Consider the following 23,099-nt stretch of genomic DNA (forward strand, 5'->3'; position numbering starts at 1 on the left):
TTGAGTAGCTGGGCAGTTCCTTAGCTGAAGCCTTCCCATGCAGAGCTGATCTCAGCATCTGTATACAGCTGCAGCTGGGTGTGTCCCTACTTGTATGTGTGCTGGACGAAGCTTGAGGGCCTGTCACATCAGTGCAGTGTAAAGGGTGCCCAGGCTGGTGGGTCAAGAGGGTTCAGTGGTACACCAGTTCCAAGTGGCACCCCGGGGGGAACCCATCACAACGGTATTCCCACCCTTACTTCTGCGCTGCTACCTTCAGAGCTGGGCCCTTGGTCAGCAGTCACCCCTCTCTGGCTGCCCAGCTCTGAAGGTGGCAATGCAGAAGTAAGGGTGGCATGGTATGGTATTGCCAGCCTTACTTCTGCACTGCTGCTGGGTGGGCGCCCGGCCAACAGCCAACGCTCTCCAGCCGCCCAGCTCTGAAGGCAACGCAGAAGTAAGGTTGGCAATACTGTGATCCCCTTAAAATAACCTTGTGACCCCCCTGGAACTCCCTTTTGGGTCAGGATCCCCAATTCGAGAAACGCTGGTCTCTCCATGAAATCTGTATAGTATAGGCTAAAAGCACACAAAAGACCAGATTTCATGGGTGGAGACCAGATTTCACGGTCCATGATGTGGTTTTCATGGCCATGAACTTGGTAGGGCCTTAATGATGGACATAGGAGCAATGCTGAAGAAGAGACCTTTTCCCTGTAGTGGTCTAAGAATAGATGATAATGAATGATGTAAAATGATTCTAATTCCATTTTGAAGGCATGTGATTTATTTACTCAGCTAAACTCAGCTCAGCTGCATCATTTAATTGCCAGCAAAAAAAATTTTAAACCCATTTTTCTGGCTGGTTGACTGAAACAGAGGGGGGCCAAGTTACTTGACCAAGGTTACACCAAGTCAGTAGCTCATTTTAAAATTAGAACCTAGAGTTTTTTTTTTTTTTTTTCACTGCTAGACCACATGGCCTCCTGTGGTACAAACTGAGAAGTAGGGGAAAGCCCAGCAAAGAATTAAAAACAAACAAAATCAGCACCACCACCTACACCCTATACCTTCTGGGAAAAATAACTCGCAAAATATTTTGACTATAAATTTTAACAAATTACTAATTGCACTGGTTAACACCCTTGTTGGCAGTCTCAGCAGAGACTTCTAATGGAAATAGCAAGGAGACAAATACCCTCCTTACTCCTACCGAGGGTCCACTCCAGGAATGGACTGAGACTTTTTGGTGGGAAAGTTAGGGGAAGCTTGAACTGATATTGCCCATGGCACTGTGTGTTCTCTGGACTTCAATTCCAGGGCTGTTAATCCAGCATCTTTGACGGGCACTACATTGTTTTCAGCAATTCATTAATTTTTTTACAAAAATTAAAAGCAGAAGTGTATCATAGATCAATTTACAGTTGTTCAATCTCTTTTTAAAAGCGGAGATTAGATAGATATTCCCTTTGTTTAGAGAAAGACAAATACTGCATGAAAGCTGGAACATTTAGAATACAATATATTACCAGTATGTTAATACTGTTAGACCACAGCAGATTATGAAAGTTCTCATTTTTCATATGTCAATACCAAAAAAGAGGAACTAGTTTGTTTACTGCCTGTGGGAATTTTTACAAGAATCTCGTTTATCTGGTATTAGATTATCATAGGTTCTTTTTGTAAACCACAGATGTGTCACCAGATGTTTAACACAGTTCTTGGACATATGCAAGCTTGCAGACAGGGGAAGCAAGGCAACTCAGAGTCAAGAGTTATGGGTATTCTTTCATATATGTGAAAGTACTACATGAATGCTGAGGTCTATAATGCTGCCACAGGGGAAAAAGGTCAACTTAAATCTTAAATATTTTATGAGATAAAGGATATTTCATCAATTCATATTTGGGTAGGAAGAGACAAGTTGAAGGGAAGGAAAAAGACATCAAGAAAGGTAGGGAAGCAACATGGTTATTATTAATCACTTATGTATAGCATTACATTTGCAAAAGGTAATGGTCACTGGCCCAAAACAATCTTAGCTGGCATAAGACAATGAAACAACAGTTGAAGTAAAGTAAGATAAAAAGGGATTACTGGGAGGAGAGCAAGGTATGAAGAAGTCCTGGAATGAGTTTAGCAGGGCTTACGAGAAGGAGATTGGGAATAGAAATGAGGATTGGAATTGATGGAGAGGAAATGGCAGACTCTTTGAAGCATAGGGAGCAGTATGAATGAAGAAAAAGATAAAACAATAAGCAACAAGGAGCAGGTAGAGCATAGGAAGAAATTAATAAAGTGAATGGGGTAAGATTATGTATGACCTTGAAGGTGAGGACAAGGTGCTTGAATTTCATGTGGTAAAAAAACCAGGAAGGCTGTGAGGGATGAGAGGAGAGCAGTAAGAAAGTTACACCAATCAAACAACTGACTTCCAGAGCGTAGGTAAAATGGTTTTGAATGTAGGGATAGTAAGGAAAACGCAGACAGTGCAAAGAGGAAGATGTGTCAGGATTTAGCATGAGAATGTACATGGGGGAAAGAGTAGAGGGAAAAATCAAAAACGATACGGCATTCCGAGCCTGGGCAATGGGAAGAATAGTGGAGCTGTATCAATGGTGATTAGAAAGAAGAGGAAGAGACAAATTGGGAGGAAAATAAGAAATTCAGTTATATAAAGATAACAGCAAGACATTCAACAGGAGATGCCTGAGACAGAGCTGAAGATGCAAAACTGGACAAGGCTGGATGCCAGGGCTAGAAGGGTTTATGCAGGATTCATTGGCATAAAGGAAGCCACTAGAGTGGAGATGATCATATAAACAGCATAGCAGGAGAGAAAGCCCTTTTTCTTTCAAAGTATCCATTAAGTGCTGGGAAGAAACTAAACACAGACTGTCGTATGGAGACACAGAACACTTCACTTTGGCTCAACACCTGTAAACATCATGTATCCTGCTGGTAGTGCCAACACTAAGTGCCGCCAAACAAACACACATTGCTGGCTCTGTTTTCCCGTTGCCTTGCATCTAATCACCAGAAGCACTGTTCTAACCTTCTAACTCTGCTTCTGGGAGTGTATGGTATAATGAATCCCCCTCCTTCCCCTAACACATCAAAGGCTTTCACACTCTTACAGCTAATTACTGGGGGGCTACATTCCCAGTCACATGGGTAGTGCCAAGGACTGAACAGCAGCACCTCAAGTGCCACATGTTAAACATATTATTGATTGGTTCTATATCTTAACTTGTGGACATTCAGCTAAAAGACTTGTAAGTACAAAAAGTTCTACTATAAAATCACCTTTTCCACACAGACATATAAAGTAGCAGATGACCCAAAACTTGAAAGTCCAGTCAAGCTTAAGAAAGGAGGGCAAGGAGAAGAGACCCCTTTAGCTCACATTCATCATTTTAGCCTTAAGAAGAATACAAGCCAAATAACTAAATGTAAACAGCTGTAACACACTTGTTAATTGGAAACAATCTAATCATTGCCAAAAAATAAAAAAATAACAAAAGAGCACAGCTTGAAAGGGACAACAATAAAGAGTAAATTAGACCAATTAGGTTCGTAAAAACAACTCTCAACTTTCTCCCGCTCAGTAATCAATTTGCAACATGGAATTTATTTCAAATAAAATGTAGTTCAGAGCTTATATTTATTCTAGTTAAAAAACATTCTACTAGGCTGCAGATCTGCTACTTACGGAAGATAAAGACTGAGCATGTGCACACACACCCGCCCCTCCCCGCAACACAAAATTTAAAAAGTGACCCACTATGCTAAGCCTGCCAGGCTTTTTGTTAGCTGGCTTGGAAGTAAACATAGGTTGTCTGTGGAGAAAGAATGCTGCTTCAGCAGTTCAGAATGAATTTCAAGCCTCTGTTCTATTTTATCTTTTGTAAGTGTAATGTATTCAACGCAATAGTGAACTGACAATTTAAATAACTACATTTTAAAACAAACGAAGCATTGATGTTAATGTGTGAAAATGGTCCCAACCCCTTGGAGTCATGGTTCCCACCATTGTTTACTTTGACAACAGGATATAATTGCTTACTTACTTGGCAGCAAACTTTACCATCTGCTTGCTTGCATGGTCTCCCACAGCCACAAGAGCCTGGACATTAAACTGCTGCTGACGTAGGACTAAAAAACATTGCTTTCCTGAATAAAAGGAGAAAAAAATGCAGGTGTATTAAGGCCAAGTTACTCAGGATCTTTGTGAATGAGAAATGTTTTACTACTTTAAAATTAAGCTTGAGTTTTAACACAAACAAAACAAGGTACATATGCACGAGCATCCGAAATTGCAGATAAGCCAGAATGATCTTAACATTAACGTATGGAAAAAAAACCTTTTTCTATAAATAACAAAATCTGTTTTTAAAGCAACTTGAGTAAGATCACTGATATTTATACAAGATAGAAAGCTAGACTGAAAACTACAAATCACAAGAGGTCAGAATGGTTGTATGGATAATCACAGAGCATATCAGTATTCACTGATCTTTGATAAAGTTACCCTTTTTAATTTTCTGACATTTTCCAAACAATTTATTTGTGAGAACGACCCTACTGGTGCAGTTGCCTTTTGACACTGCTTCTAAATCTTAATTATTTTTAAATACCAGAAGTTTATTCATAAGTTTTACTTTTCCTAAAGTTTCTCCCACTTTTATTCCCCGAGGTTTCACTTTACATGAACCACAGGTAAATCAAGCGTCTTCTCTAGTCTATATCACTTTAAAATAAGTCAAACAAATAGTCTCTCTCTCCCTCCCCCCTTCCTAAATTTATTCAGTTACTGCCAAAATTAAAGAATAAATGAAGTGAAAGGCATCTAGGTCACTACAGACTTGCTCTGGACAATCACTGAGAGCAAAAAAGTCTCGATTTTACATCATCGGGATTAAACATCAGCATGCACGCGCACACACACACACACACACACACACACACAGAGAGAGAAAGAATATTGATTCTGGAAGAGGACAAGAACCTTAACAGTTAAAAACCTGAGGGAAATTCCTAGAAGATCAATTTATTAAATCTGGAATTTAGGGAATAGATAGCAAGACAACGGTAGTAGTTTGCATAGAGTGCAACAATGCAGTTTGTTGATTTCTGAAATGCGTCTCTCTCACTCAGTGAAGTGAAACCCACTCAAACCGATTTAACTGACAGTTGCAACAACCTGGCATTTCTTTTCACACTTCTAATGAAAATTTACTGAATTTAATCTGCAGCAAAGTTTATGATTTTAATTACATTTTGTTCAGACACAGAGTGTTAATAACACACATTCCATTGTTTTAACATCCCTTGACAAGATGCGTCAACACCCTTTTAATACTCAGCTCTGACTCATAATGATCCATTAAAATTGTTGAGAGTGCACCTGCTAAAAGCCAGATGCTTCCCTAAAAATTGTCACTGTCAGTTTGTTGGTTACCTACATTGCAGAACACTAAAATCAACACATTGTCTATATGTAATGGGGTTTTATGGCTTGCTGTACCCCTAAGGGCAGCTTATCAACAATAGGAACCCTTACTGGTGTTCCTCTGCTTTGGCCACCATGGGTTTCAACTGCCTGGATTCTTAGCTGGTAACTGGTGGTGTGTTCACCTAACTGTTTATGATAGTCAGGAACCTACCTCACTTTCCTGTATGGTTTCAACTATCTCCAACCTGGTACTTATCCCTATGACTAGTCTGATACCTGGTGAACATACTATTCTGACACCTCAGTAATGGATGAGCCCACAATCAAGGTACACTTTATTTACAAGGGAAAACAGAGGAAGCATATAAAGGGAAGGGGAAGATGGATTTGGAGTGGGTACATCAGTAACACCATATAACCCACGAGTAACACTATCCCATAGGGTGGACTTTCCTAGAGTCACAGGTCCAGTTTATTCTACACTAGTTGGCTCCTTAACGTGGAGGAACCCACATATCTTGATAAAAGTACTTGTCCGTAATATCTTGGCTACAGCAATAGCACACACTGATCTTTCATGGGGAATGCCTGTGCATATCAAGTGAAATGATCAGTTACCACTAATACGTTAGTGTTCCCTTTGTTGTTAGGGTCTAAGGACAGAAAGTTAATACACACAAAAGATATATGGGTCCCTTGTTTTGGATGTTAAGTGGGCAGACGGGTAAAGTCTTCTGAGCTAAACATTTGGCACAACCCTTAAAATATTCCTCTATGTTCCTTGCTAATGTGGGCCAACAGAACCTTCTTCTTACCATCTCAAGTGTCTGGTCTATCCCAGAATGCCCTCCATCATGCAAGGACTTCAAAACCAGGTCCCTGAAATCTCCTGGCAACACTTGATGATAATGGTGAAGCAAGTCCCTAGTCTCTTGACATAATAGGCCTCCTTTCAATGTTTACCAGTCTCTCTCAAGATCAGTTTGATATCTGGTCGTGCATTCTGTATGATATTCACAGGTCTACCTAGCCTTTTGGAAATCAGGATCACTTTCAGCCTAGGATCTCTAAAGCTGGGCACTGGTGGTACCTTCCTGGTGCAATCTGTGTAATGAGGTAAGATCCAGGTGCGTGGTATTTGTACACCTTAGATATAGCACCAGGAGGGGCTCTAAGCATGTTGATAGCCCTAATCTGGTTCACGACTGCATCAATAGGCCAAGTCTCAGCCATTTTACACAAAGCTCTCACTCCAGCATCTGGGATGTCAATTCATGGTCTGGCAACCTCCCCTCAGGTGCCCTTCAGGATAATGCATCAACGTCCAAGTTCACATGTTCTGGAAATCACAGGTGGCCAATGCTGTTAACCACCGAAGCTCCATGGCATCCAAACGGGACTTCAGGATATAAAGTTAAAGGATTGTTATATGTATGGACTGTGAATTTCACTCCATAGAGATAATTGTGGAATCTCGCAGTCACAGTCTCTCAGTCACCCACTTTGATGCCAAGAACTCTGGACAGTTCTTCTCTGACAATGCTAGACTCCTACTAGCATAGGCAACTGGTCTCCATACATCTGGATATTCTTGGTAGAGAATCCTCCCAGTCCTTCCATACTAACAGCCACATGTAGCAGATACCTATTTTTTTAGTATCACAGAAGCATGTGTCAGTGCATCTATAACATCCAAAAAGTGTTCTTACAATCAGGAGTCTCCCAGTCTCCAAAGGGTTGACTCTGTAGTAGTTGGCACCTACATGCAGAGCCCGACCTTTTCCTTTAAGATTTCATTTAAGGGTCGACAAAAGCAGAAAATCCTTCTACAGATAGCCTATAATAACTTTAGAACCTCAAGATTCTTTCAAGATTTTGGTCTTGGCCATGTCATCATAGCTTTCAGCTTATCTGGATCTGCAGAAACTCCATTTTGAGAGACAATGTGCCCTATATACTTTACTTTTTCTTGACAGAACTGGCATTTGTTTAGAGAGAGTTTCAACCTTTATTCCTGCAGGCAGTCCAACACTTTCCACAAGGGTTCTTCATGCTCTTCCAAAGTGTGCATGAACATTACCAAGTCATCCAGATGCACCAGGACTTCCAGAAAGTTCACGTCACTAACCATTCGCTCCATTAGCCTCTGGAACATGTCTCGGGCCCCTGATATTCCCTGGGGCATTCTCAGAAATTCGTAGAATCTGAGTGGACAGACGAAGGCTGGTTTCTATACTGGGCGGTTCCATGGGTATCTTGATAGTATCCCCTTCTCAGATCCAAAACAGAAAAGTGACAGCTTCCTATTAGGCAGTGTAAGGCATCATCACTCTTGGGGTAGCATACTAGCCAGGGATTGTACATCTATTCAAAGCATGTTAAGCTATGCACGTGCATATATCCCCATTCTTTTTTTCTAGCCACAACAAATAGGAACGGATAAGGACTTCTGGAATTCCTGATGGTTCCTGCGGACTTCCAACTCCTAGATACATTTCTGAACATTTTCTACATCAGCAGATACTAGCTTCCTTGATCTCTCAGAGAAAGCCCTATCATCATTCAAACAAAAGTGATGTTCAACTCCCTTAGCACAACCCATGTCCCACTCACAAGTGGGGAACACTTGGGCTCTCTGCGCTAGTTTCCATTTCAATCTCTTTCACATTGGCAGAATCAGGGAGTTCCCGAAGTTCAACATCTCTTGGTCAGATATGAGTATGATCTTCCTGCTGGGGACAGGATGGGCTGCGGTTGCAGCCAAACACCTCTGACTTAACACAGTTCCCCAGGGGACAGTGTTTGAGTGCTTACTTTCATTAGCAACCAGTAGCTTTACTGACATTTTTGTATGAGATGACATTTTGGTCAAAGCTAATGGCTAATTACAAGAATAATGTCCTAATTTTAATATTCTGAATTGCACTGCATACACAAATATTCTCAGTTCAAATTATGCATTAAAGGACTTCAGAATTATAACTGCAGATTTAATTTGCAATAACGTAGCTCTAACATGCAGCTACGGACAATTTAAACAAGTCTCAATAGGTAAATGGAGAGCATCTGATACACATTTTGTTTGAAAGAAACAAAACAGTCAATGCAAATATGAAAGTAAAACAAGCACCAAATAGTACTTAAAGTTAACATCGCAATGATGTGAACACTAAAGTCTTTTTACCCTATTATGTTGACCGCAGAAGTTCTACTCAATGTACTTGAGATTTTCAGAACACAGAGCACAAAAATATTCCATACCTCAGGGACGGAAGGCGAAAACAAAGGAGACAAGTAGGTATGTAGGGATAAGCTTACTTGTGTGCAACACAAACAACATTAAGAGACTGCTATAAATTAAAGTATTCACAGCTTTACAGTTAAACAGAGCCCTGCAGAGATAAATGTACTGTGGTTTTTATTTATAAAATATGCCTTCACAAACTAACAGTACAAAGACAAATCTACTTCTTTTCAGTGATATATCTATATCTATCAAAGATAATCTTCCACAGATAAATTATTCCTATTCTACATCCATCAAATACCAATGTTTTGTAAGTGTTAATTTTTACTAAAAAAGGAACACACCACTATGGAGTTGCAAACAAAGAAAGGTGATCAGATAAAATAGATATTGAGAAATGTTGGTTTATGGTTTAAGAAAAACACACAGTTTAGAACAGATACATAGTAACCATACTAGTAAATATTTGCGGAGAGGACGGTAAACTAAATAGGAGGACATTGATTTGCACAAGTTAGAAACAAAAATCTAGCAGTTTTACTAAAACCAAAAGTGACAAGTTGTTTGCTACAGACTATTGGGAGGCTGAATTACAAAATGATTCCAATATTTTTGTCACGACTAATGTTGGTTTGGCTTGTTCTTATACTCCACAAAATGTTCTCTTTTCTCATATCAACTATTTCTAATCACACAAATGATAAGTGATCAAACAAATTTCATTGCTGGGGATGATTAAAACAGCACAGTTAAAAGAAAATAGGAAAAATCTGAACTTCTTCCAAAGGGCTAAACCATGTGAAACAAAATATCAAAGAGGAGTCGTGATCATATCTAGTTCAAGATTAGATGCCTTTTGAGATGAGACAAAGGGAAAAGGAAAGCATAAGGATGCAAGAAAAATATTTAGGTTTATAGTTCTTTTCATGTATCAAAATCTTTTGATGTTCCTTAAAACTTAAAGTTCATGAAGAGCTTTAACAGCCTACATTCAATCACTTTCACATGTGGAAATAAGGTTTGTCCCAGAATAAGAACGTCAGTGTTCAAATCAGATACTGTTATAGCCAAGACAAAGTCTCACTAAAAGATATGGGTAAAAAATAATACAGGGCAGCCCAATGCAAGAGATCCTACACAAGGAAAAAGGTTTATTTTGAACATTTGTTAGTTGATTGGAGTTGTTAGTTGGTTGCAGTAGGGGAGAGCCTAGGATTTAACTCAGCTAGCTCAAACATATTACCTGCCCTGTCTAAACTAGGATTTTAAAGCATATCTTTTTTCCTAGTGAAAATAAGGCCTTTATATCTAAGATGCTTCCCATATAAGATGTTCAGGTCTCCATCAGTGTAGCGTGGGAAAAAAAAAAATCTTGCAATAAGCTGTGCCAAAAAATCTGGTTTCAATCTTGTAAGGTGTCATATTTTCTTATAAGCCTCTATATAATTACTGCATCTCTCAAAATAGAACAAGGGCTGCGAAAAAAAATTAAATATTTTCTATTAAAAAAATTGAATGTTTGTTAAATGCCCCCTCTACCCATTCTCCATTGGGGGGAAAAAAGTGAGAAAAGGAAGGGGGAAAATCAGAACCAGAAGAATTGACAACTGACCGTTTTGTTTTGATGAAAAAAATTTCAGACGTTTTCCACATTGTTTAAAAAGCCATTTTTCTTTTTAGACAAGCTTTTTGGTTAATAAATGTGACCAACTCTAAATGTAACATTGTATTCATTTGTGGATATAGAAAGACAAATAATAAATTCTTCTCTTCACTTGTGTTCTTCAACTTTAAGGACCCAGGACCTAGGGCATAGTTATGTTGGTGTAGCTAAGTTGGCATAACCCCATAATGTAGATGCAGCCAACACCAATGGAATGGGTTTTTCTGTTAGTATAGGAGGAACTCTACATCCCTAAGCGAAGTTAGCTATGTTGACATACTGCACCTACACTGGAAATTAGGTTGGCAATGCTATCATGGTGCTGTCTGCACCCAGATTGTCCCACACAGAATCCTCTCACCCCACACCTGGATCCCCCCTGGTTGAGCCTGCCTGCTCCACACACCTGATGCACCTGGCGCAGAGCCGTGGGTGTTTCTGGGGCAGGCCCAGGCCTTGTGCTGTATCAGCATTGGGTGCAGCCTCACTGCTGAGTCCGTGTCCTGGGGGTGGGGAGGCTGCAAGGTGACCTCCCACCTTTATGCAGCCCCTCCTCACTGCCATGCTGGAGCCTCTGCATTTATTTATTGACAAATAAAACTTGCAGAATTTTGCAGCATTTTAAAATTGTGCTCAGAAATTTCAATTTTTTGTCGAAGAACACACTCAGGAGTACAATTATAGAACTCAAGACAGATCTCCCTAAATTTAACTTTTTTAAATGAGAACAAATTAAAACTTTTTAAAATGATATAAAGAGAGTCTAATTGTCTTAAGGTTATTTTTTGATCTGAGGGTAGGACTCTGACAAAGCAAGAGAAACCAGAACAAATTCTCTCTCTCTTTTATTATCTCCACAGAAAGATTAACTAAACTGGTTTCTCAGGGAATTTCTTGGACTGAACTCTTCTCCCCTCTTTGCCTTCCGCATTTTTTCCTGTTCTCAGATTACTATCATGTGTAATTTCTGAGGACCGTTTTCTTTATGTTCTTTACTCACCAAATCTGGGGAGGACTATCAATTCTCAACAGAATAGACAAAAACAGCTGAAATCAACCCAACAGTTGTCAGTGTCTGATGTAACCTGAAAGGCCAAAGCCTATTTCAGTTTGCACATGGCAAACGGTTCTCAAGGGAGAACTACTGGTTCCAGTGAAGAAAAATGGCTGTCAGCCTTGTGTGACAGCCCATAGTACTCAGGACCTACAGAGGACTTTCCCTTTCTCTCAGTTGAGAAAGGTGATTTTTTTTGTTTTAATTTGAAGTTTTTTGGTAATTTGAAACTAAAATGGTTTTGTTTTCTTTAGAGGACAAGATGGCAACAAAAACTAAGCCATAAGTTAATTATTCAGTTTGCTGAGTGATTTTGGTCTGTGCAGCGATTTGGAATGCGATTCAGTTTTACTTAGAAATCTGAATGTTTATGTAGCCATGAAAGCATGTTTTAAAACAAATCTCTAAAGTTCAACTAAAATAGAATGACTAAGATTGTCTTTTTTAAAACTCTTAGATACTGTTTGCCTATGAAGTAAATTTAGTAAAACCAATGCTACATACAGCAAAATGTGTTATTTCAGTACAGATTCCAGTTTAACAAAGAACAACCTCAGAGTCTCTCTTCTCCCAAAGATTTTAAGGGGGAGGGGAGGAGGGCGGTGAGAGAAAGACTACCACTGTCTCAAATTATCACTCTGGGCAGCAAGATGGCAGCTGCCATACTCTAGTTTGTATTGTTTTTACGATAACTAAAATTTAATGTGAAATAAGTGCCAATAATTGTTTTGAAAAAGGATAGTGAAACTCTGGAAGTAAACTGGTATTTTCTTGTGAGACACACATAAGTAGTAGAAATTTTATAATGTTACAATGTCTCCTTCACCAGAGAGAAGTAAGGAAAATACAAAATACTCAGTTTATTGTAATAACAAAACAAGAAAAAATTTGGATGCATCTCACCTTTAGCTCTGCTTGTATGAATCCTGCCACGAACCCAAACCACTTCATCAGCTTTCTCTACTGTCAAGTCATTTATTCGAACCAAAACTCGATCTGTATCAAATGAAAAAGTTATTTTGGTATGTTGAGCTTAATATAAATATTGTTTGTCATTGCATTCTGAACACTAGACTTCTCTACAGTACTTGCTCATCTTTGTATGACAAAACCATTACTAATTAATGGGTGTTAAAAAGCATAAAAACACCACAATCCCATTTGCAACATGCCATGAATTGTTTTGATCAACTAGCTTTAAGATGGTTCAGGCTAGTGTATAGGTTGACTTGTAATTGTCATTGGGGACAAGGTCTAAATGAGTTTAGAGATTAGTAGAGTAGGTAGAAAGTCGTGCTGGACATCAGTTTCTAAACTCTGTTGATTAATTAATGCTTTTACAGCTCTTTGGAGACATAAAACCTTATGAGGTAAATTATTTTGCAGGTGTACTTGCAAAAAAGCATGAACCAGAAACACTACAGAGCTATGGATTCATAAAAAATTCTACATGAGCAAACCTAAACTTATATAACTCAATACTGACACGGAGGGCCTAAATAACTTCAAAAATATGGCCCAGGGTGCTGTGGAAGAACAGGGCTAATGCCTTGCAAGTGCAATCTTTGTGTAACATACAGTCTTTTACAGGTCTGACAATGATCGCTTAGAGTCAGAATTCCCACATTATACTTTGGGAGTTAAGTCTGTTGATCCTTTCAAAAACCGCACTAGATGTGTTTCTGCATCTTTAGGTGCTTAAATATCCAAAGAGGCTGAATTTTTAAAAAGTATGTCTACACAGCCCGGGGGAGTGAGCCTCCAAGCCTAGGTCGACAGACTTGAGCTAGCACGGCTCATGCTAGCACTGTAAAAACAGCTGTATAGACAGCACTTTGAAGTTGCATCTCAGGCTCTCGAGCTTAAGGAGGGGGTGGACTTCAGAGCCAGAGCATCAGTGCAAACCACACATTCAAAGCACTGAATATACAGCTATTTTTTAAGTTCTAGCCAACCGAGGCTCACTCCCACCCGCTGTGCAGACGTAACCTACAAACCTAGAAATTTGTATACCATCTTTGGGCTGGTGCTGAAGTGCCATGTTATATTAACTATAGCCAAATGGAGACTGGGAAATAGAAAGGAAAAAATTCCAAGAATGAAGGAAGTGACAAGGAAAACCAAAAGCCATTCTGAAAATTAAGGCTTTGTCTAGATTAGGATTTAAAGATGCGGTGTTAGATCACATTAGCGAACATACGCTAACTAACATTATAAAGTCCAAGTTCCTCCTAGGCTTTACCAGCTTACTATGTGTTATACAGTGCATTGTCTACACTAGACTTTCATAATGTGTTCACTAACATGGTCTAACGATACAAGGGACATTCATAAAGATAATGGTTTAAGTGTCTTGATTAAAGTGCAATTTTGGAAGCAATGAATATTGCTTTTTAAGTTTTAAGCCATCACTACTTTGGAATGAAGAATGGAAAGTCAGTTAAGAATGAGAACTTAACTTACTACATGCTTCTGTGCATCTCCTAAAACTCTAAAGACCGACCACATGTATTTATTTTTTAAATTCCTATAAATGGGAATTGTGTGTGGTCAGTCAAGGGCAGAATAAGGCCCATAAAGCAGCATATTAAAGTATTGGGGAAAATATTTTTAAAATAAATCCATAGTTAAAGGGATTAACTAACCAGAAAACTGACATTTCACACTGCCGCAAACAGTTAATACGGTAACTCCATAAGAATAGATTTATTTCTACCTGTCTTCTCAATTGTACTTCTTCCTAATTTCTTGGCTGTAATTTTGCTGAATAATGTTGAGCACACACTTTTATTTTTAAACAGTATCTAATGTTCAGTTATGGTATAAGTAACTTTTTATAACCCAAAAATTCTAGCAACAACATCTATTCATTCATAGTTGATATGTGGTTAAAACCACTACTCATTTAAAAGGGATAACAGTTTTTTCTTCACAAGAGAGATGTTATACCGGCAATCTAAGGTAACACAGAGCTCCATCCCTGCTTCTAGGATTCTCCATTCAGTGGGATCCACCTTTTTCAAATACCAAATTTAATTTCCCTAACTAGAAACCCGATCATCCCTACTCCGAGTTTCCCTTTCCATCAGAACTCTCCCATCGCTTGCCCACTCAAGGTTACTGTCCACCATTCTGAACTCCTCTCTGCCTTTGAATACCTTTCACAACTTGCCTGCAATGGTATTATTGTCTATTGGGTTACAATTTAATTTCTGGGATTTAAGTTTTTGGTTTGGAAAAATCCTTTTTTCTTTTTGACATTAAGATAGTTCTGGGTAACACATACGTCATTTCACCTAAAATTCTGTTAGCAACACATTCATAGTTGTTTTGCGATTACCACTACTCCTCCAAATAGGAAAGAACTAGTCATTCCTTTACAAATAATAGACACATAGAAACAAAGAGCTACAAAATGAAAGTACACAGAGGACTCAAATGGAAAATCTACTCAGCTGGACAGGGTGTTATCCAGTAACAGCTCCCTATCTTCACATTTCAGCATTGCTATTGCAAATATCCAAGTGGTACAACCTCTAGTTTCCAGCACTTCTAAAAGTTTGATATTTAGGCAGAACTAGAATTACGTTAATTTAAAACTGCAATGTTTCAAAGCTACAACTTTAACATAAAGACAGACTGATGTGTCACTCTTTTTACAAATCTCTAACGCATTAGACATGACCAGCAATCTGCATTAAATTAACATTTCTAAAAGTTTACTGTACACAATGGTCCAGCTTTCAGACAACTCACATTTTGCTATGAATTTTTATATAGTTTAAAAATGAATTTGAATTATTTCACCTTACATAGAAAGGGTAATAAAACAAAATCCAAAGAGAGGAATAATAAAGAAAACTATTTTTCCAGAAGTGTAAACAGCTACTTTTGTAGCTTGTTGCTTCTCTAACATTTATAAAATTCACCCTTCTATCCTCTCTCTGCTAACATGCTGATTGTTCATGCCAGGATTTGTTCTTGCCTTGCATGACTGTAACTCTGACCCTCATCTCTCTTCAAGGCATCCAAGAAGTTGTAGCTAAAACAATCCTCCCTTCATGCTGTTCCAACTATGTCCCCTCTCCCAGGAGTCCCTTTAATGGCTGTCTTTTCCCAGATCAAACTCAAGCTCCAAGTCCTCACCTTCAAGGTGCTACACATTTTTGCTTCTGCCTACACGTTAACCTTTATTTCTATCTACTGTCCTGTTCACTCCCTAAGTTGTACCCATTCTTTTCACCTTGTTGTTCCTTCTGTCTCTTCCTCCCACTTGTGCATCTATGCCTTTTTTCTATACTGTGCACTACACCCAAAACAGCCACTTCCTTTTAGGGTGACAAAAATCCTTACCTGTTGTTCAAAACACTATTAAATTACCTATTATCCACTAAGTCCACTCCAGCTTCTCTTGTAGCTGACCTTATTCTAAACAAGGAAAAGTTTAACCAATAAAACAAGCTGTATCAACTGTACAAGTCAATCTTTATTGTAAACCAAGCTCTTTCATTCACTCCTTTATCAGTGTTTGTCCAATTTAGATTGTATATTCCTAGAGGCAGGGTCTGTGCCTTCTGATATTCCTATGGTACTGCATAAATAAAAAAGGCAGAGAGTGGAAGATGACTTATGAAGGTTGAGTAAAAAAAGCTGAAATTCAAAGGCTGTAAAGATGCAAGTAGTTACAGCAAGGGGAAATGGGCTAAAGGGAGGGAAAGTCAATTGGGTTTAATTAGCAATCATAGCCTGAAGCAGACAGGAAAGATTCTAAAGACATGATTTAATGGGATGTGAGAACATCAAATAGCCGCAGGGTTGCCAACATTAGCAGAAGAGAAACTGAATTTATAGAGTTACAACCAGGCCATGATTGAAGGAGAAGATGAGTTTGAGATTAGTGTAGCAGGGAGGAATACCTATGAAAATGTTGTGTGAAGTAGCAGAACAATTTTGACTTAGATTTGGGGAGAAATAGGAATCCATGAATATAGTGGCATGATAATGGTCCTGTTTCCTAGACTGGGAGAATAAATTGGCTGTATCATTCTGCACCTTTCGGGCTAATTGTCAAGTGACTAATGATTTTGGTTCCTCAACTAAGATGTCTCAAAACTTGGGCACTAAAAAATTGAAGTATTCAAAATCACTTTTGAAAATGTATGCTACTAAATTTAAGGAGAAGAAATTTCATTAAACAAGTTGGGAAGTGACTGAGGGTCAAAGAAGGATGTATTCTAGTAATGTTCCAAGATAATGAACAAACGTAGAGACATGAAATATGGGGGGAAAATATGTTTGGGGTCAAGGGAGCTAAGTAAAAACCCCAGTCAAAAACAGCCAAAGACACAAGCCAAAAAGGACTTTTTAATCCAGGTGAACAGACAGTTTCAGAATCTAAACTTAGAGTGGGAAGTTAGTGAGGAGTTAGAAGCCAATGGATAATATGGACAAAAAGAAAGTCCTTGACCTAATGGTGATAGTCAAGTTAAAGATACCACCACCCCCTCACGAGGAGAGGGCCAATTTCTTTGGTTCTTGACAACAACCTAAAGGCACTTCATAGGGAAAAGTGAAATGAGAGACAGTGGAAAGGAATTATTCAAAGAGGACTTTGCTGGATAATTAGCATGAGCAACAGTATTCAATGTCACACAGATCAAGTAGGATGTGTACAGACTAATCCATAATGAGAGGCAAGGAAGAGACAGTATTAGTACTCCACAGTTTACCATATTAAGACAATTAGATGTTTTTATACTGTGCCCTTCCAACACATAGTGATCACCAAACACTTTATTTAAAGTACAAAAGCTTTTAGCAGGGAAGTGACGACATGGTTCAATTGTAGGGAGAATACTGTAGAGCAAACTACAATTGTAAGGACCTGTGAGAAGATCTGAACAGCTGAACATGTAGACAAGAAAGTCCTTTTCCACTGTTTTTCTTTTAAACGAATATTGTTTCTCCTTATAAATCCCAACTTTTCTCAGGCGCATTGGTTCTGTGGACCTTGTAATCTGAAGAAAACATTTTCAGATAAGCATATACAAAATGTCCTATTTTTCAGTGAGGCAAAATCTGCAAATCCTCAGACTGGGATTTTAAAAGTAAAAGAATTTCTGGGGGTGAGGGGGTTAATTTTGATGGACTAAACAAAGTTTTCTTTTTTCCTACTTGAACTCATCTACTGAAGAACTACAGCACCGGGCACTCTCCTGCCAAAGCATGGGTTGATGACCATATGGCCCCATTACAGATATGTCTGTAAGACTCTTTTGGGCAAGAACATGCTATTGACCTTAAGGAGTTTGCTCTAATTTATGACAGAGGAACCCTAATTCCATGGTTTGTATGTCTTCAATATACATCATTTAATCCACCTGGAAATTGATGGGTCTGCAGCTCTTCCCACGCTCTGAGGGATCATCTAGGAAATCTAGGATCACAGGTCTGCAATCTTCTTCTCGTGTAAGGTAGGACAATCTGTCCCTTGTCATGCTTTGTTTATGATGATCCCTAAAAAAATCTGTTTCTCTGTAGAACGGTCTGTATTTCTTCCTGTGCTGTCTAGTCATTGTCTTTTTATTTATTGTCTCTGCCACTATTTTACCCAATGATTTTCTAAACAATTTCTAGAAGCTGTTTACCCTCTATGATGATTTTCCACATGCAAAGCCACATGTGCCTACATATAGCACGTTGTAATTCATGACTCTGGTTGAGAAGAGGAGTGTGTCCATATGGACGTCAGAAAAGAACAGTTACTATAAACTTTTTCCAGAAGGAAGCACCCAAATTATGGGCTCTCTTGTCTTGAGTGGTAGTTCCTCCAAGACTGTCAATCCATGCAGGATTCATGGGGTAGATAGTGCTGATGCTGTTAGGGCCAAACCAGACTCAATTTCCTTTAAGCAATAAGACCACTCTTCTGTCAGTGGAGCCCTTTGGTAAGAGGCCTCCCTTCCTATGTTGCCACATTCTTAAATAAGAATGAGAAAGTGGCATCTACCTTGGTCTTAGATGTGTGATTATAGAGTTTCCTACCTTCTTCTGAGAGTTGTTTTCATTTTGAGGGGCTTTCCCACTCAGATCTGACTACCTCCTCCAATACCAAGTGGAATGGATTTGGACACTGGCAATGATCGATGCGGAGAACTTTTTTTTTGGGGGGGGGGGGGGGGGTGAGAACGGGACAGAGAGAGAAAAGACCCAGATGCAGGCAGGTTTGCAGAGCTAGAGTCAGGGAAAGAAGTGCTAGAGCATGCCACAAATCTGTCTGCATCAAGAACACAGAAATAAGGGGCTGGGATACCTGTACCCCACTTAACGGGGGAGCCCCTGCTGGAGTCCCAGTGCTGCATACTATGAGAGGGGGGCTATAAGCTGGGCAGCTGCAGAGAGAGAGAAGCTGTAGCTTGGATGCCAGGGCTTTCCACAGGGAGCAGGGGTGCTGGGGGCCCATGGAGCTGCACAATACCCCACACCGCTGCTGCCCTGCTCACAGCTTCCCTCCAGACCCACAGCAGGTAGAGGGACCTGCCCCCATGCTCCCCAGCTGCTGCCCTGCCCACAACCCCTCCTCCCCACTGAAAGCCTGGGCATCGAGGTTCCAGTTCCCTATCCATAGGCAGTTTTGCAGGGCCTCCAGCCAGGGAAGGAACATTCCAGCACTTCTATCCCTGGCTGCAGCCCCACAAACCTGCACTCTGCTTATTGGCAACTGCTGTATAATGGCAACTTTTTGCTAGTAACCAGGGGGTTGCTAATAAGCAGAATCTACTGAATTTCCCATAGCTACTGCACTTGCCCCCTTCACAGCATTTCTGGTGGGGTTTCTTTGGATTTGAGATCTCTGGTGCAGGGTCTTCCCTGAAAGGCAAAGAAGGGTACTGCGCCTTATCAAGGTAAGGAGGTCCACAAGGCTGCTTGGTGGAAGGTCTGAAACTAGCAGGAGGGAGCTGCTCTTGGGACTCCATTGTGGTGCAAATCTCCAAACCAAGAAGCACTGGAACACCAGATCCGCTTGCTGGGGTAGTCAGCGTCCCCTTGGAGTAGGGCATAGGCGTAAAAGCAGCTTGGGCTATGCTTATGGGGTTGGCCCATAAACATGTATCACCTTTTCTTTGTTAGTATATCCTGACATGTCAGTTCCTTGTCCTTCGGTGGCCCCATATAGTTTGTGCAGAGCTGCAAACACCAGCAGTGGCTATGGATGTAGTATCCAGGAGCTTCTTACAGCCTTTGGATTCTCTGGCTTGTAAACAGCAGCCGCACAGGTTCGCCACCCCCAGTATGTACCCATGGGTTTCAGGCGGGTTTGTACATGGGACGGTTAGCCTGTGCTGCTGCAGCTACAGTATTATTTTTATTGTGCTAGTTCAGATGAGAGTTAGCGCAAGCATGTGTATGCAAGCTGGGAGTCATCCTCCCAGCTCACAATGTAGATGTAGCCATTGATCCATTTTAGAGAGGCACTGCTTGCTGCTACTCCTGTGGCTCTTTCTCCTCCCCTCCTCATTTGCTTGCCTTGCTCTGCATTTCCCTGAGGAGAACCCACACAATCCCTTTCTTGGAGAGGCAGCAACTGCCAAGTCTTGGTCTCCTTGCAGAGGAGGCAGAGATCTCCCTTTACACATTCCATTATGGAGGATGTGTACAAGGGGCAGGTTTTTCCTTTAGTTTTACTATTTTCTGCCATAGTTTCTTGCATCTAAGGCTATGAGCAGGGACTAGTCCAGTGGTTAAGGTGCTGGATCACAGGAGCCCTGGGTTCAATTCCTCATTCTGTCACAGACTGTGTGATGTCTTGGGCAAGTCACTTAGTCTTTGTACTTCAGAACCCAATCTGTAAAATGTGAATACTTCCCTATTTCACAGCCGTGTTGTGAAAATAAAAATCCATGTTTGTCAGGTGCTCATGTACTGCGATGAGGGCCATAAGTACATATATCAGGGATCGGCAACCTTTCAGAAGTGGTGTGCCGAGTCTTCATTTATTCACTCTAATTTAAGGTTTCGCGTGCCAGTAATACATTTTAACATTTTTAGAAGGTCTCTTTCTATAAGTCGATAATATATAACTAAACTATTGTTGTACGTAAAGTAAATAAGGTTTTTAAAATGTTTAAGAAGCTTCATTTAAAGTTAAATTAAAACACCGAGTCTCCCGGACCGGAGGCCAGGACCCGGGCAGTGCGAGTGCCACTGAAAATCAGCTCATGTGCTGCCTTTGGCACGCGTGCCATAGGTTGCCTACCCCTGAAATATATAGTTATATGGCTAGTTAGCTGCTGCAATATCTCATCAGAGTGCTTACTCCAAACCAAGGAAACAAATGCTATTCCATTTCCTAGGACTTGCTGAACTAATTTAAATTTTAGTAAGTCAATTTTAGAATAGTAACATTGTACATGGCAATTTAATTTTAATCCTGAGAAAGAGTCAAGCCTGCAGTGGGAGACAAAGAAAATCTCTTGGTTCTTCGAGGACATTTAGGTCGCTTCAGTGACTGAAAGGTCTGTTTCTACTTCCAGTACTGCAAACAAGCTGAATAGGCAGCGGGAGGATCTGTGGACCTTTCCCTGCTAAAGAATGAACATTTTAACAAATTAGGCCATGTCTACACTGCAGGGACAATAGCAGCATAGCTATGGTACTGTAGCTATGCAAACATAACCCTGTAGCAGATGCAGCCTTCAGTAACGGAAAGGTTTTTTCTATTTCTGTAGGAACACCATGTCCCTGAGTGATAGAAGCTAGGTCAACAGAAGCATTCTTCCATCAACCTAGCTACATCTACATCAAGGGTTAGGTCAGCATAGCTTTAGGACTCGGGACTGGATTTTTTCACACTCGAGTGTTGTAGTTATGTTGACCTACATTTTAAGTGTAGATCTGGCCTGAGTGACATCCATATTTTATTGTCTAATATTTCATCATCTGTCTTTGCAGATCAATGCAAATGCTTTCAGAGCCTTTAACATTTCAAAAGCAATAATTCTGGAGTAACAATTAGAATGAATTTTTTTTGTTGACACCTGTGATGTAGTAGTATAAATGGACACGGATAGGGAGACAAGTAGTGACAAGGGAGACAGAAAAACAGTGTAGCAAAGAAGTGTTTTAGTTCAAAACCGGCACCACAAGTATCCAACATAGTATAAATTGTTTTAGAAGTTTGTTTTGTTTTTGTAACTGACCTGATTTCTCTTGTGATTGTATCAGTGGTAATACGCCATATCTCTCCTTAGCATAATCCTAAAAGGTGTTGGAGGGGACAAACAAAAAATATTTTTGTCAAAAAAATGTATACTAAAGTATGTAAAAAATAATTACATAGTCAATTGGCCCATGACAGGACAACAGGGTAATCTAAAATAATTATAGCATTATTTTCTATAAGCTTCCCTGTGTTACTATGACAGCCAAGATGAGCTGATGTACCACTGACAACTGCTACAAGATTAAATGCATGGGAACAGGGCATTATAAATGGAGGGATCCCAATCATGGAATCCATTTTCCCTCTTAGTCCAAATCTGCAGATCTCCAGGGAACAAAGTAAAGTTCATCAGTTTACTGACAAGTGAACACATTTGGCATGTTTCTTATTCTATTAGAATACTTTGGCAGTTGTGTACATTTAATTGCAGCTAATAGAGGCTTACCAGTTTCTATTGTTTTTAGTGAAGCCATCCGTGCCCAGAATTAATTATGAAGGGTTCATTTTTCACATTTTAAAATTAAACAAGTATCAGAGGGGTAGCCGTGTTAGTCTGAATCTGTAAAAAGCAACAGAGGGTCCTGTGGCACCTTTGAGACTAACAGAAGTATTGGGAGCATAAGCTTTCGTGGGTAAGGACCTCACTTCTTCAGATGCAAGTCATCTGAAGAAGTGAGGTCCTTACCCACGAAAGCTTATGCTCCCAATACTTCTGTTAGTCTCAAAGGTGCCACAGGACCCTCTGTTGCTTTTTCCTAAAATTAAACAAGTCGCTCCCTGGGTACGTGTTATTGATGTTTGTTCCACATGCCATTACTAAGGCTATGTCTACACTACCGCGATAAGTCAACCTAGGCTATGCAACTCCAACTATGTAAATAATGTAGCCGGAGTCAACATACCTTAGGTTGAGTTACTGCAGGATCTACACTGCAGGGCGGGGTGGGGTCGATGGGAGACTTTCTCCCGATGATTTACCTTACTCTTCTCCTGGGGGGTAGAATACAGGGGTCGACTGGAGAGCCATCTGCTGTCGATTTGATGGGTCTTCCCTAGACCCACTAAATCGATCACCAGTGGATGGATCTCAGAGCCTGTAGTGTAGATGTAGCCCAGGGGTCGGCAACCTTTCAGAAGTGGTGTGCCGAGTCTTCATTTATTCACTCTAATTTAAGGTTTTGTGTGCCAATAATACATTTTAACATTTTTAGAAGGTCTCTTTCTATAAGTCTATAATATATAACTGAACTACTGTTGTATGTAAAGTAAATAAGGTTTATAAAATGTTTAAGAAGCATCATTTAAAATTAAATTAAAATGCAGAGCCCCCTGGACCAGTGGCCAGGACCCAGGCAGTAAGAGTGCCACTGAAAATCAGCACACGTGCCATAGGTTGCCTACCCGATGCAGTCTAAGGTAATGTTTTCTTTATATGCAAAAAGACTTTGGTTTACCACTGCTCAGCTTTGGCCTGTGAAC

At 40.0% G+C, this 23,099-nt stretch overlaps 1 protein-coding gene across 1 annotated transcript in view; it reads right to left on the reverse strand.

Annotated features, from left to right (window-relative positions):
* The window catches only part of DARS1 (aspartyl-tRNA synthetase 1), a 70,753-nt gene that overhangs the window by 45,125 nt on the left and 2,529 nt on the right, over nt 1-23,099 (reverse strand). Inside the window, exons 2-4 of the mRNA XM_005286769.5 lie at nt 21,598-21,655; nt 12,302-12,394; nt 4,050-4,152 (exon numbers count right to left, since the gene is read on the reverse strand). Of these exons, the coding sequence (XP_005286826.1) occupies nt 4,050-4,152; nt 12,302-12,394; nt 21,598-21,655 (254 nt within the window). The remainder of the gene's footprint in view (nt 1-4,049; nt 4,153-12,301; nt 12,395-21,597; nt 21,656-23,099) is intronic.

The sequence above is a fragment of the Chrysemys picta genome, chromosome 11 (assembly GCF_011386835.1).
Source record: "Chrysemys picta bellii isolate R12L10 chromosome 11, ASM1138683v2, whole genome shotgun sequence".
Classification (NCBI taxonomy): domain Eukaryota; kingdom Metazoa; phylum Chordata; order Testudines; family Emydidae; genus Chrysemys; species Chrysemys picta.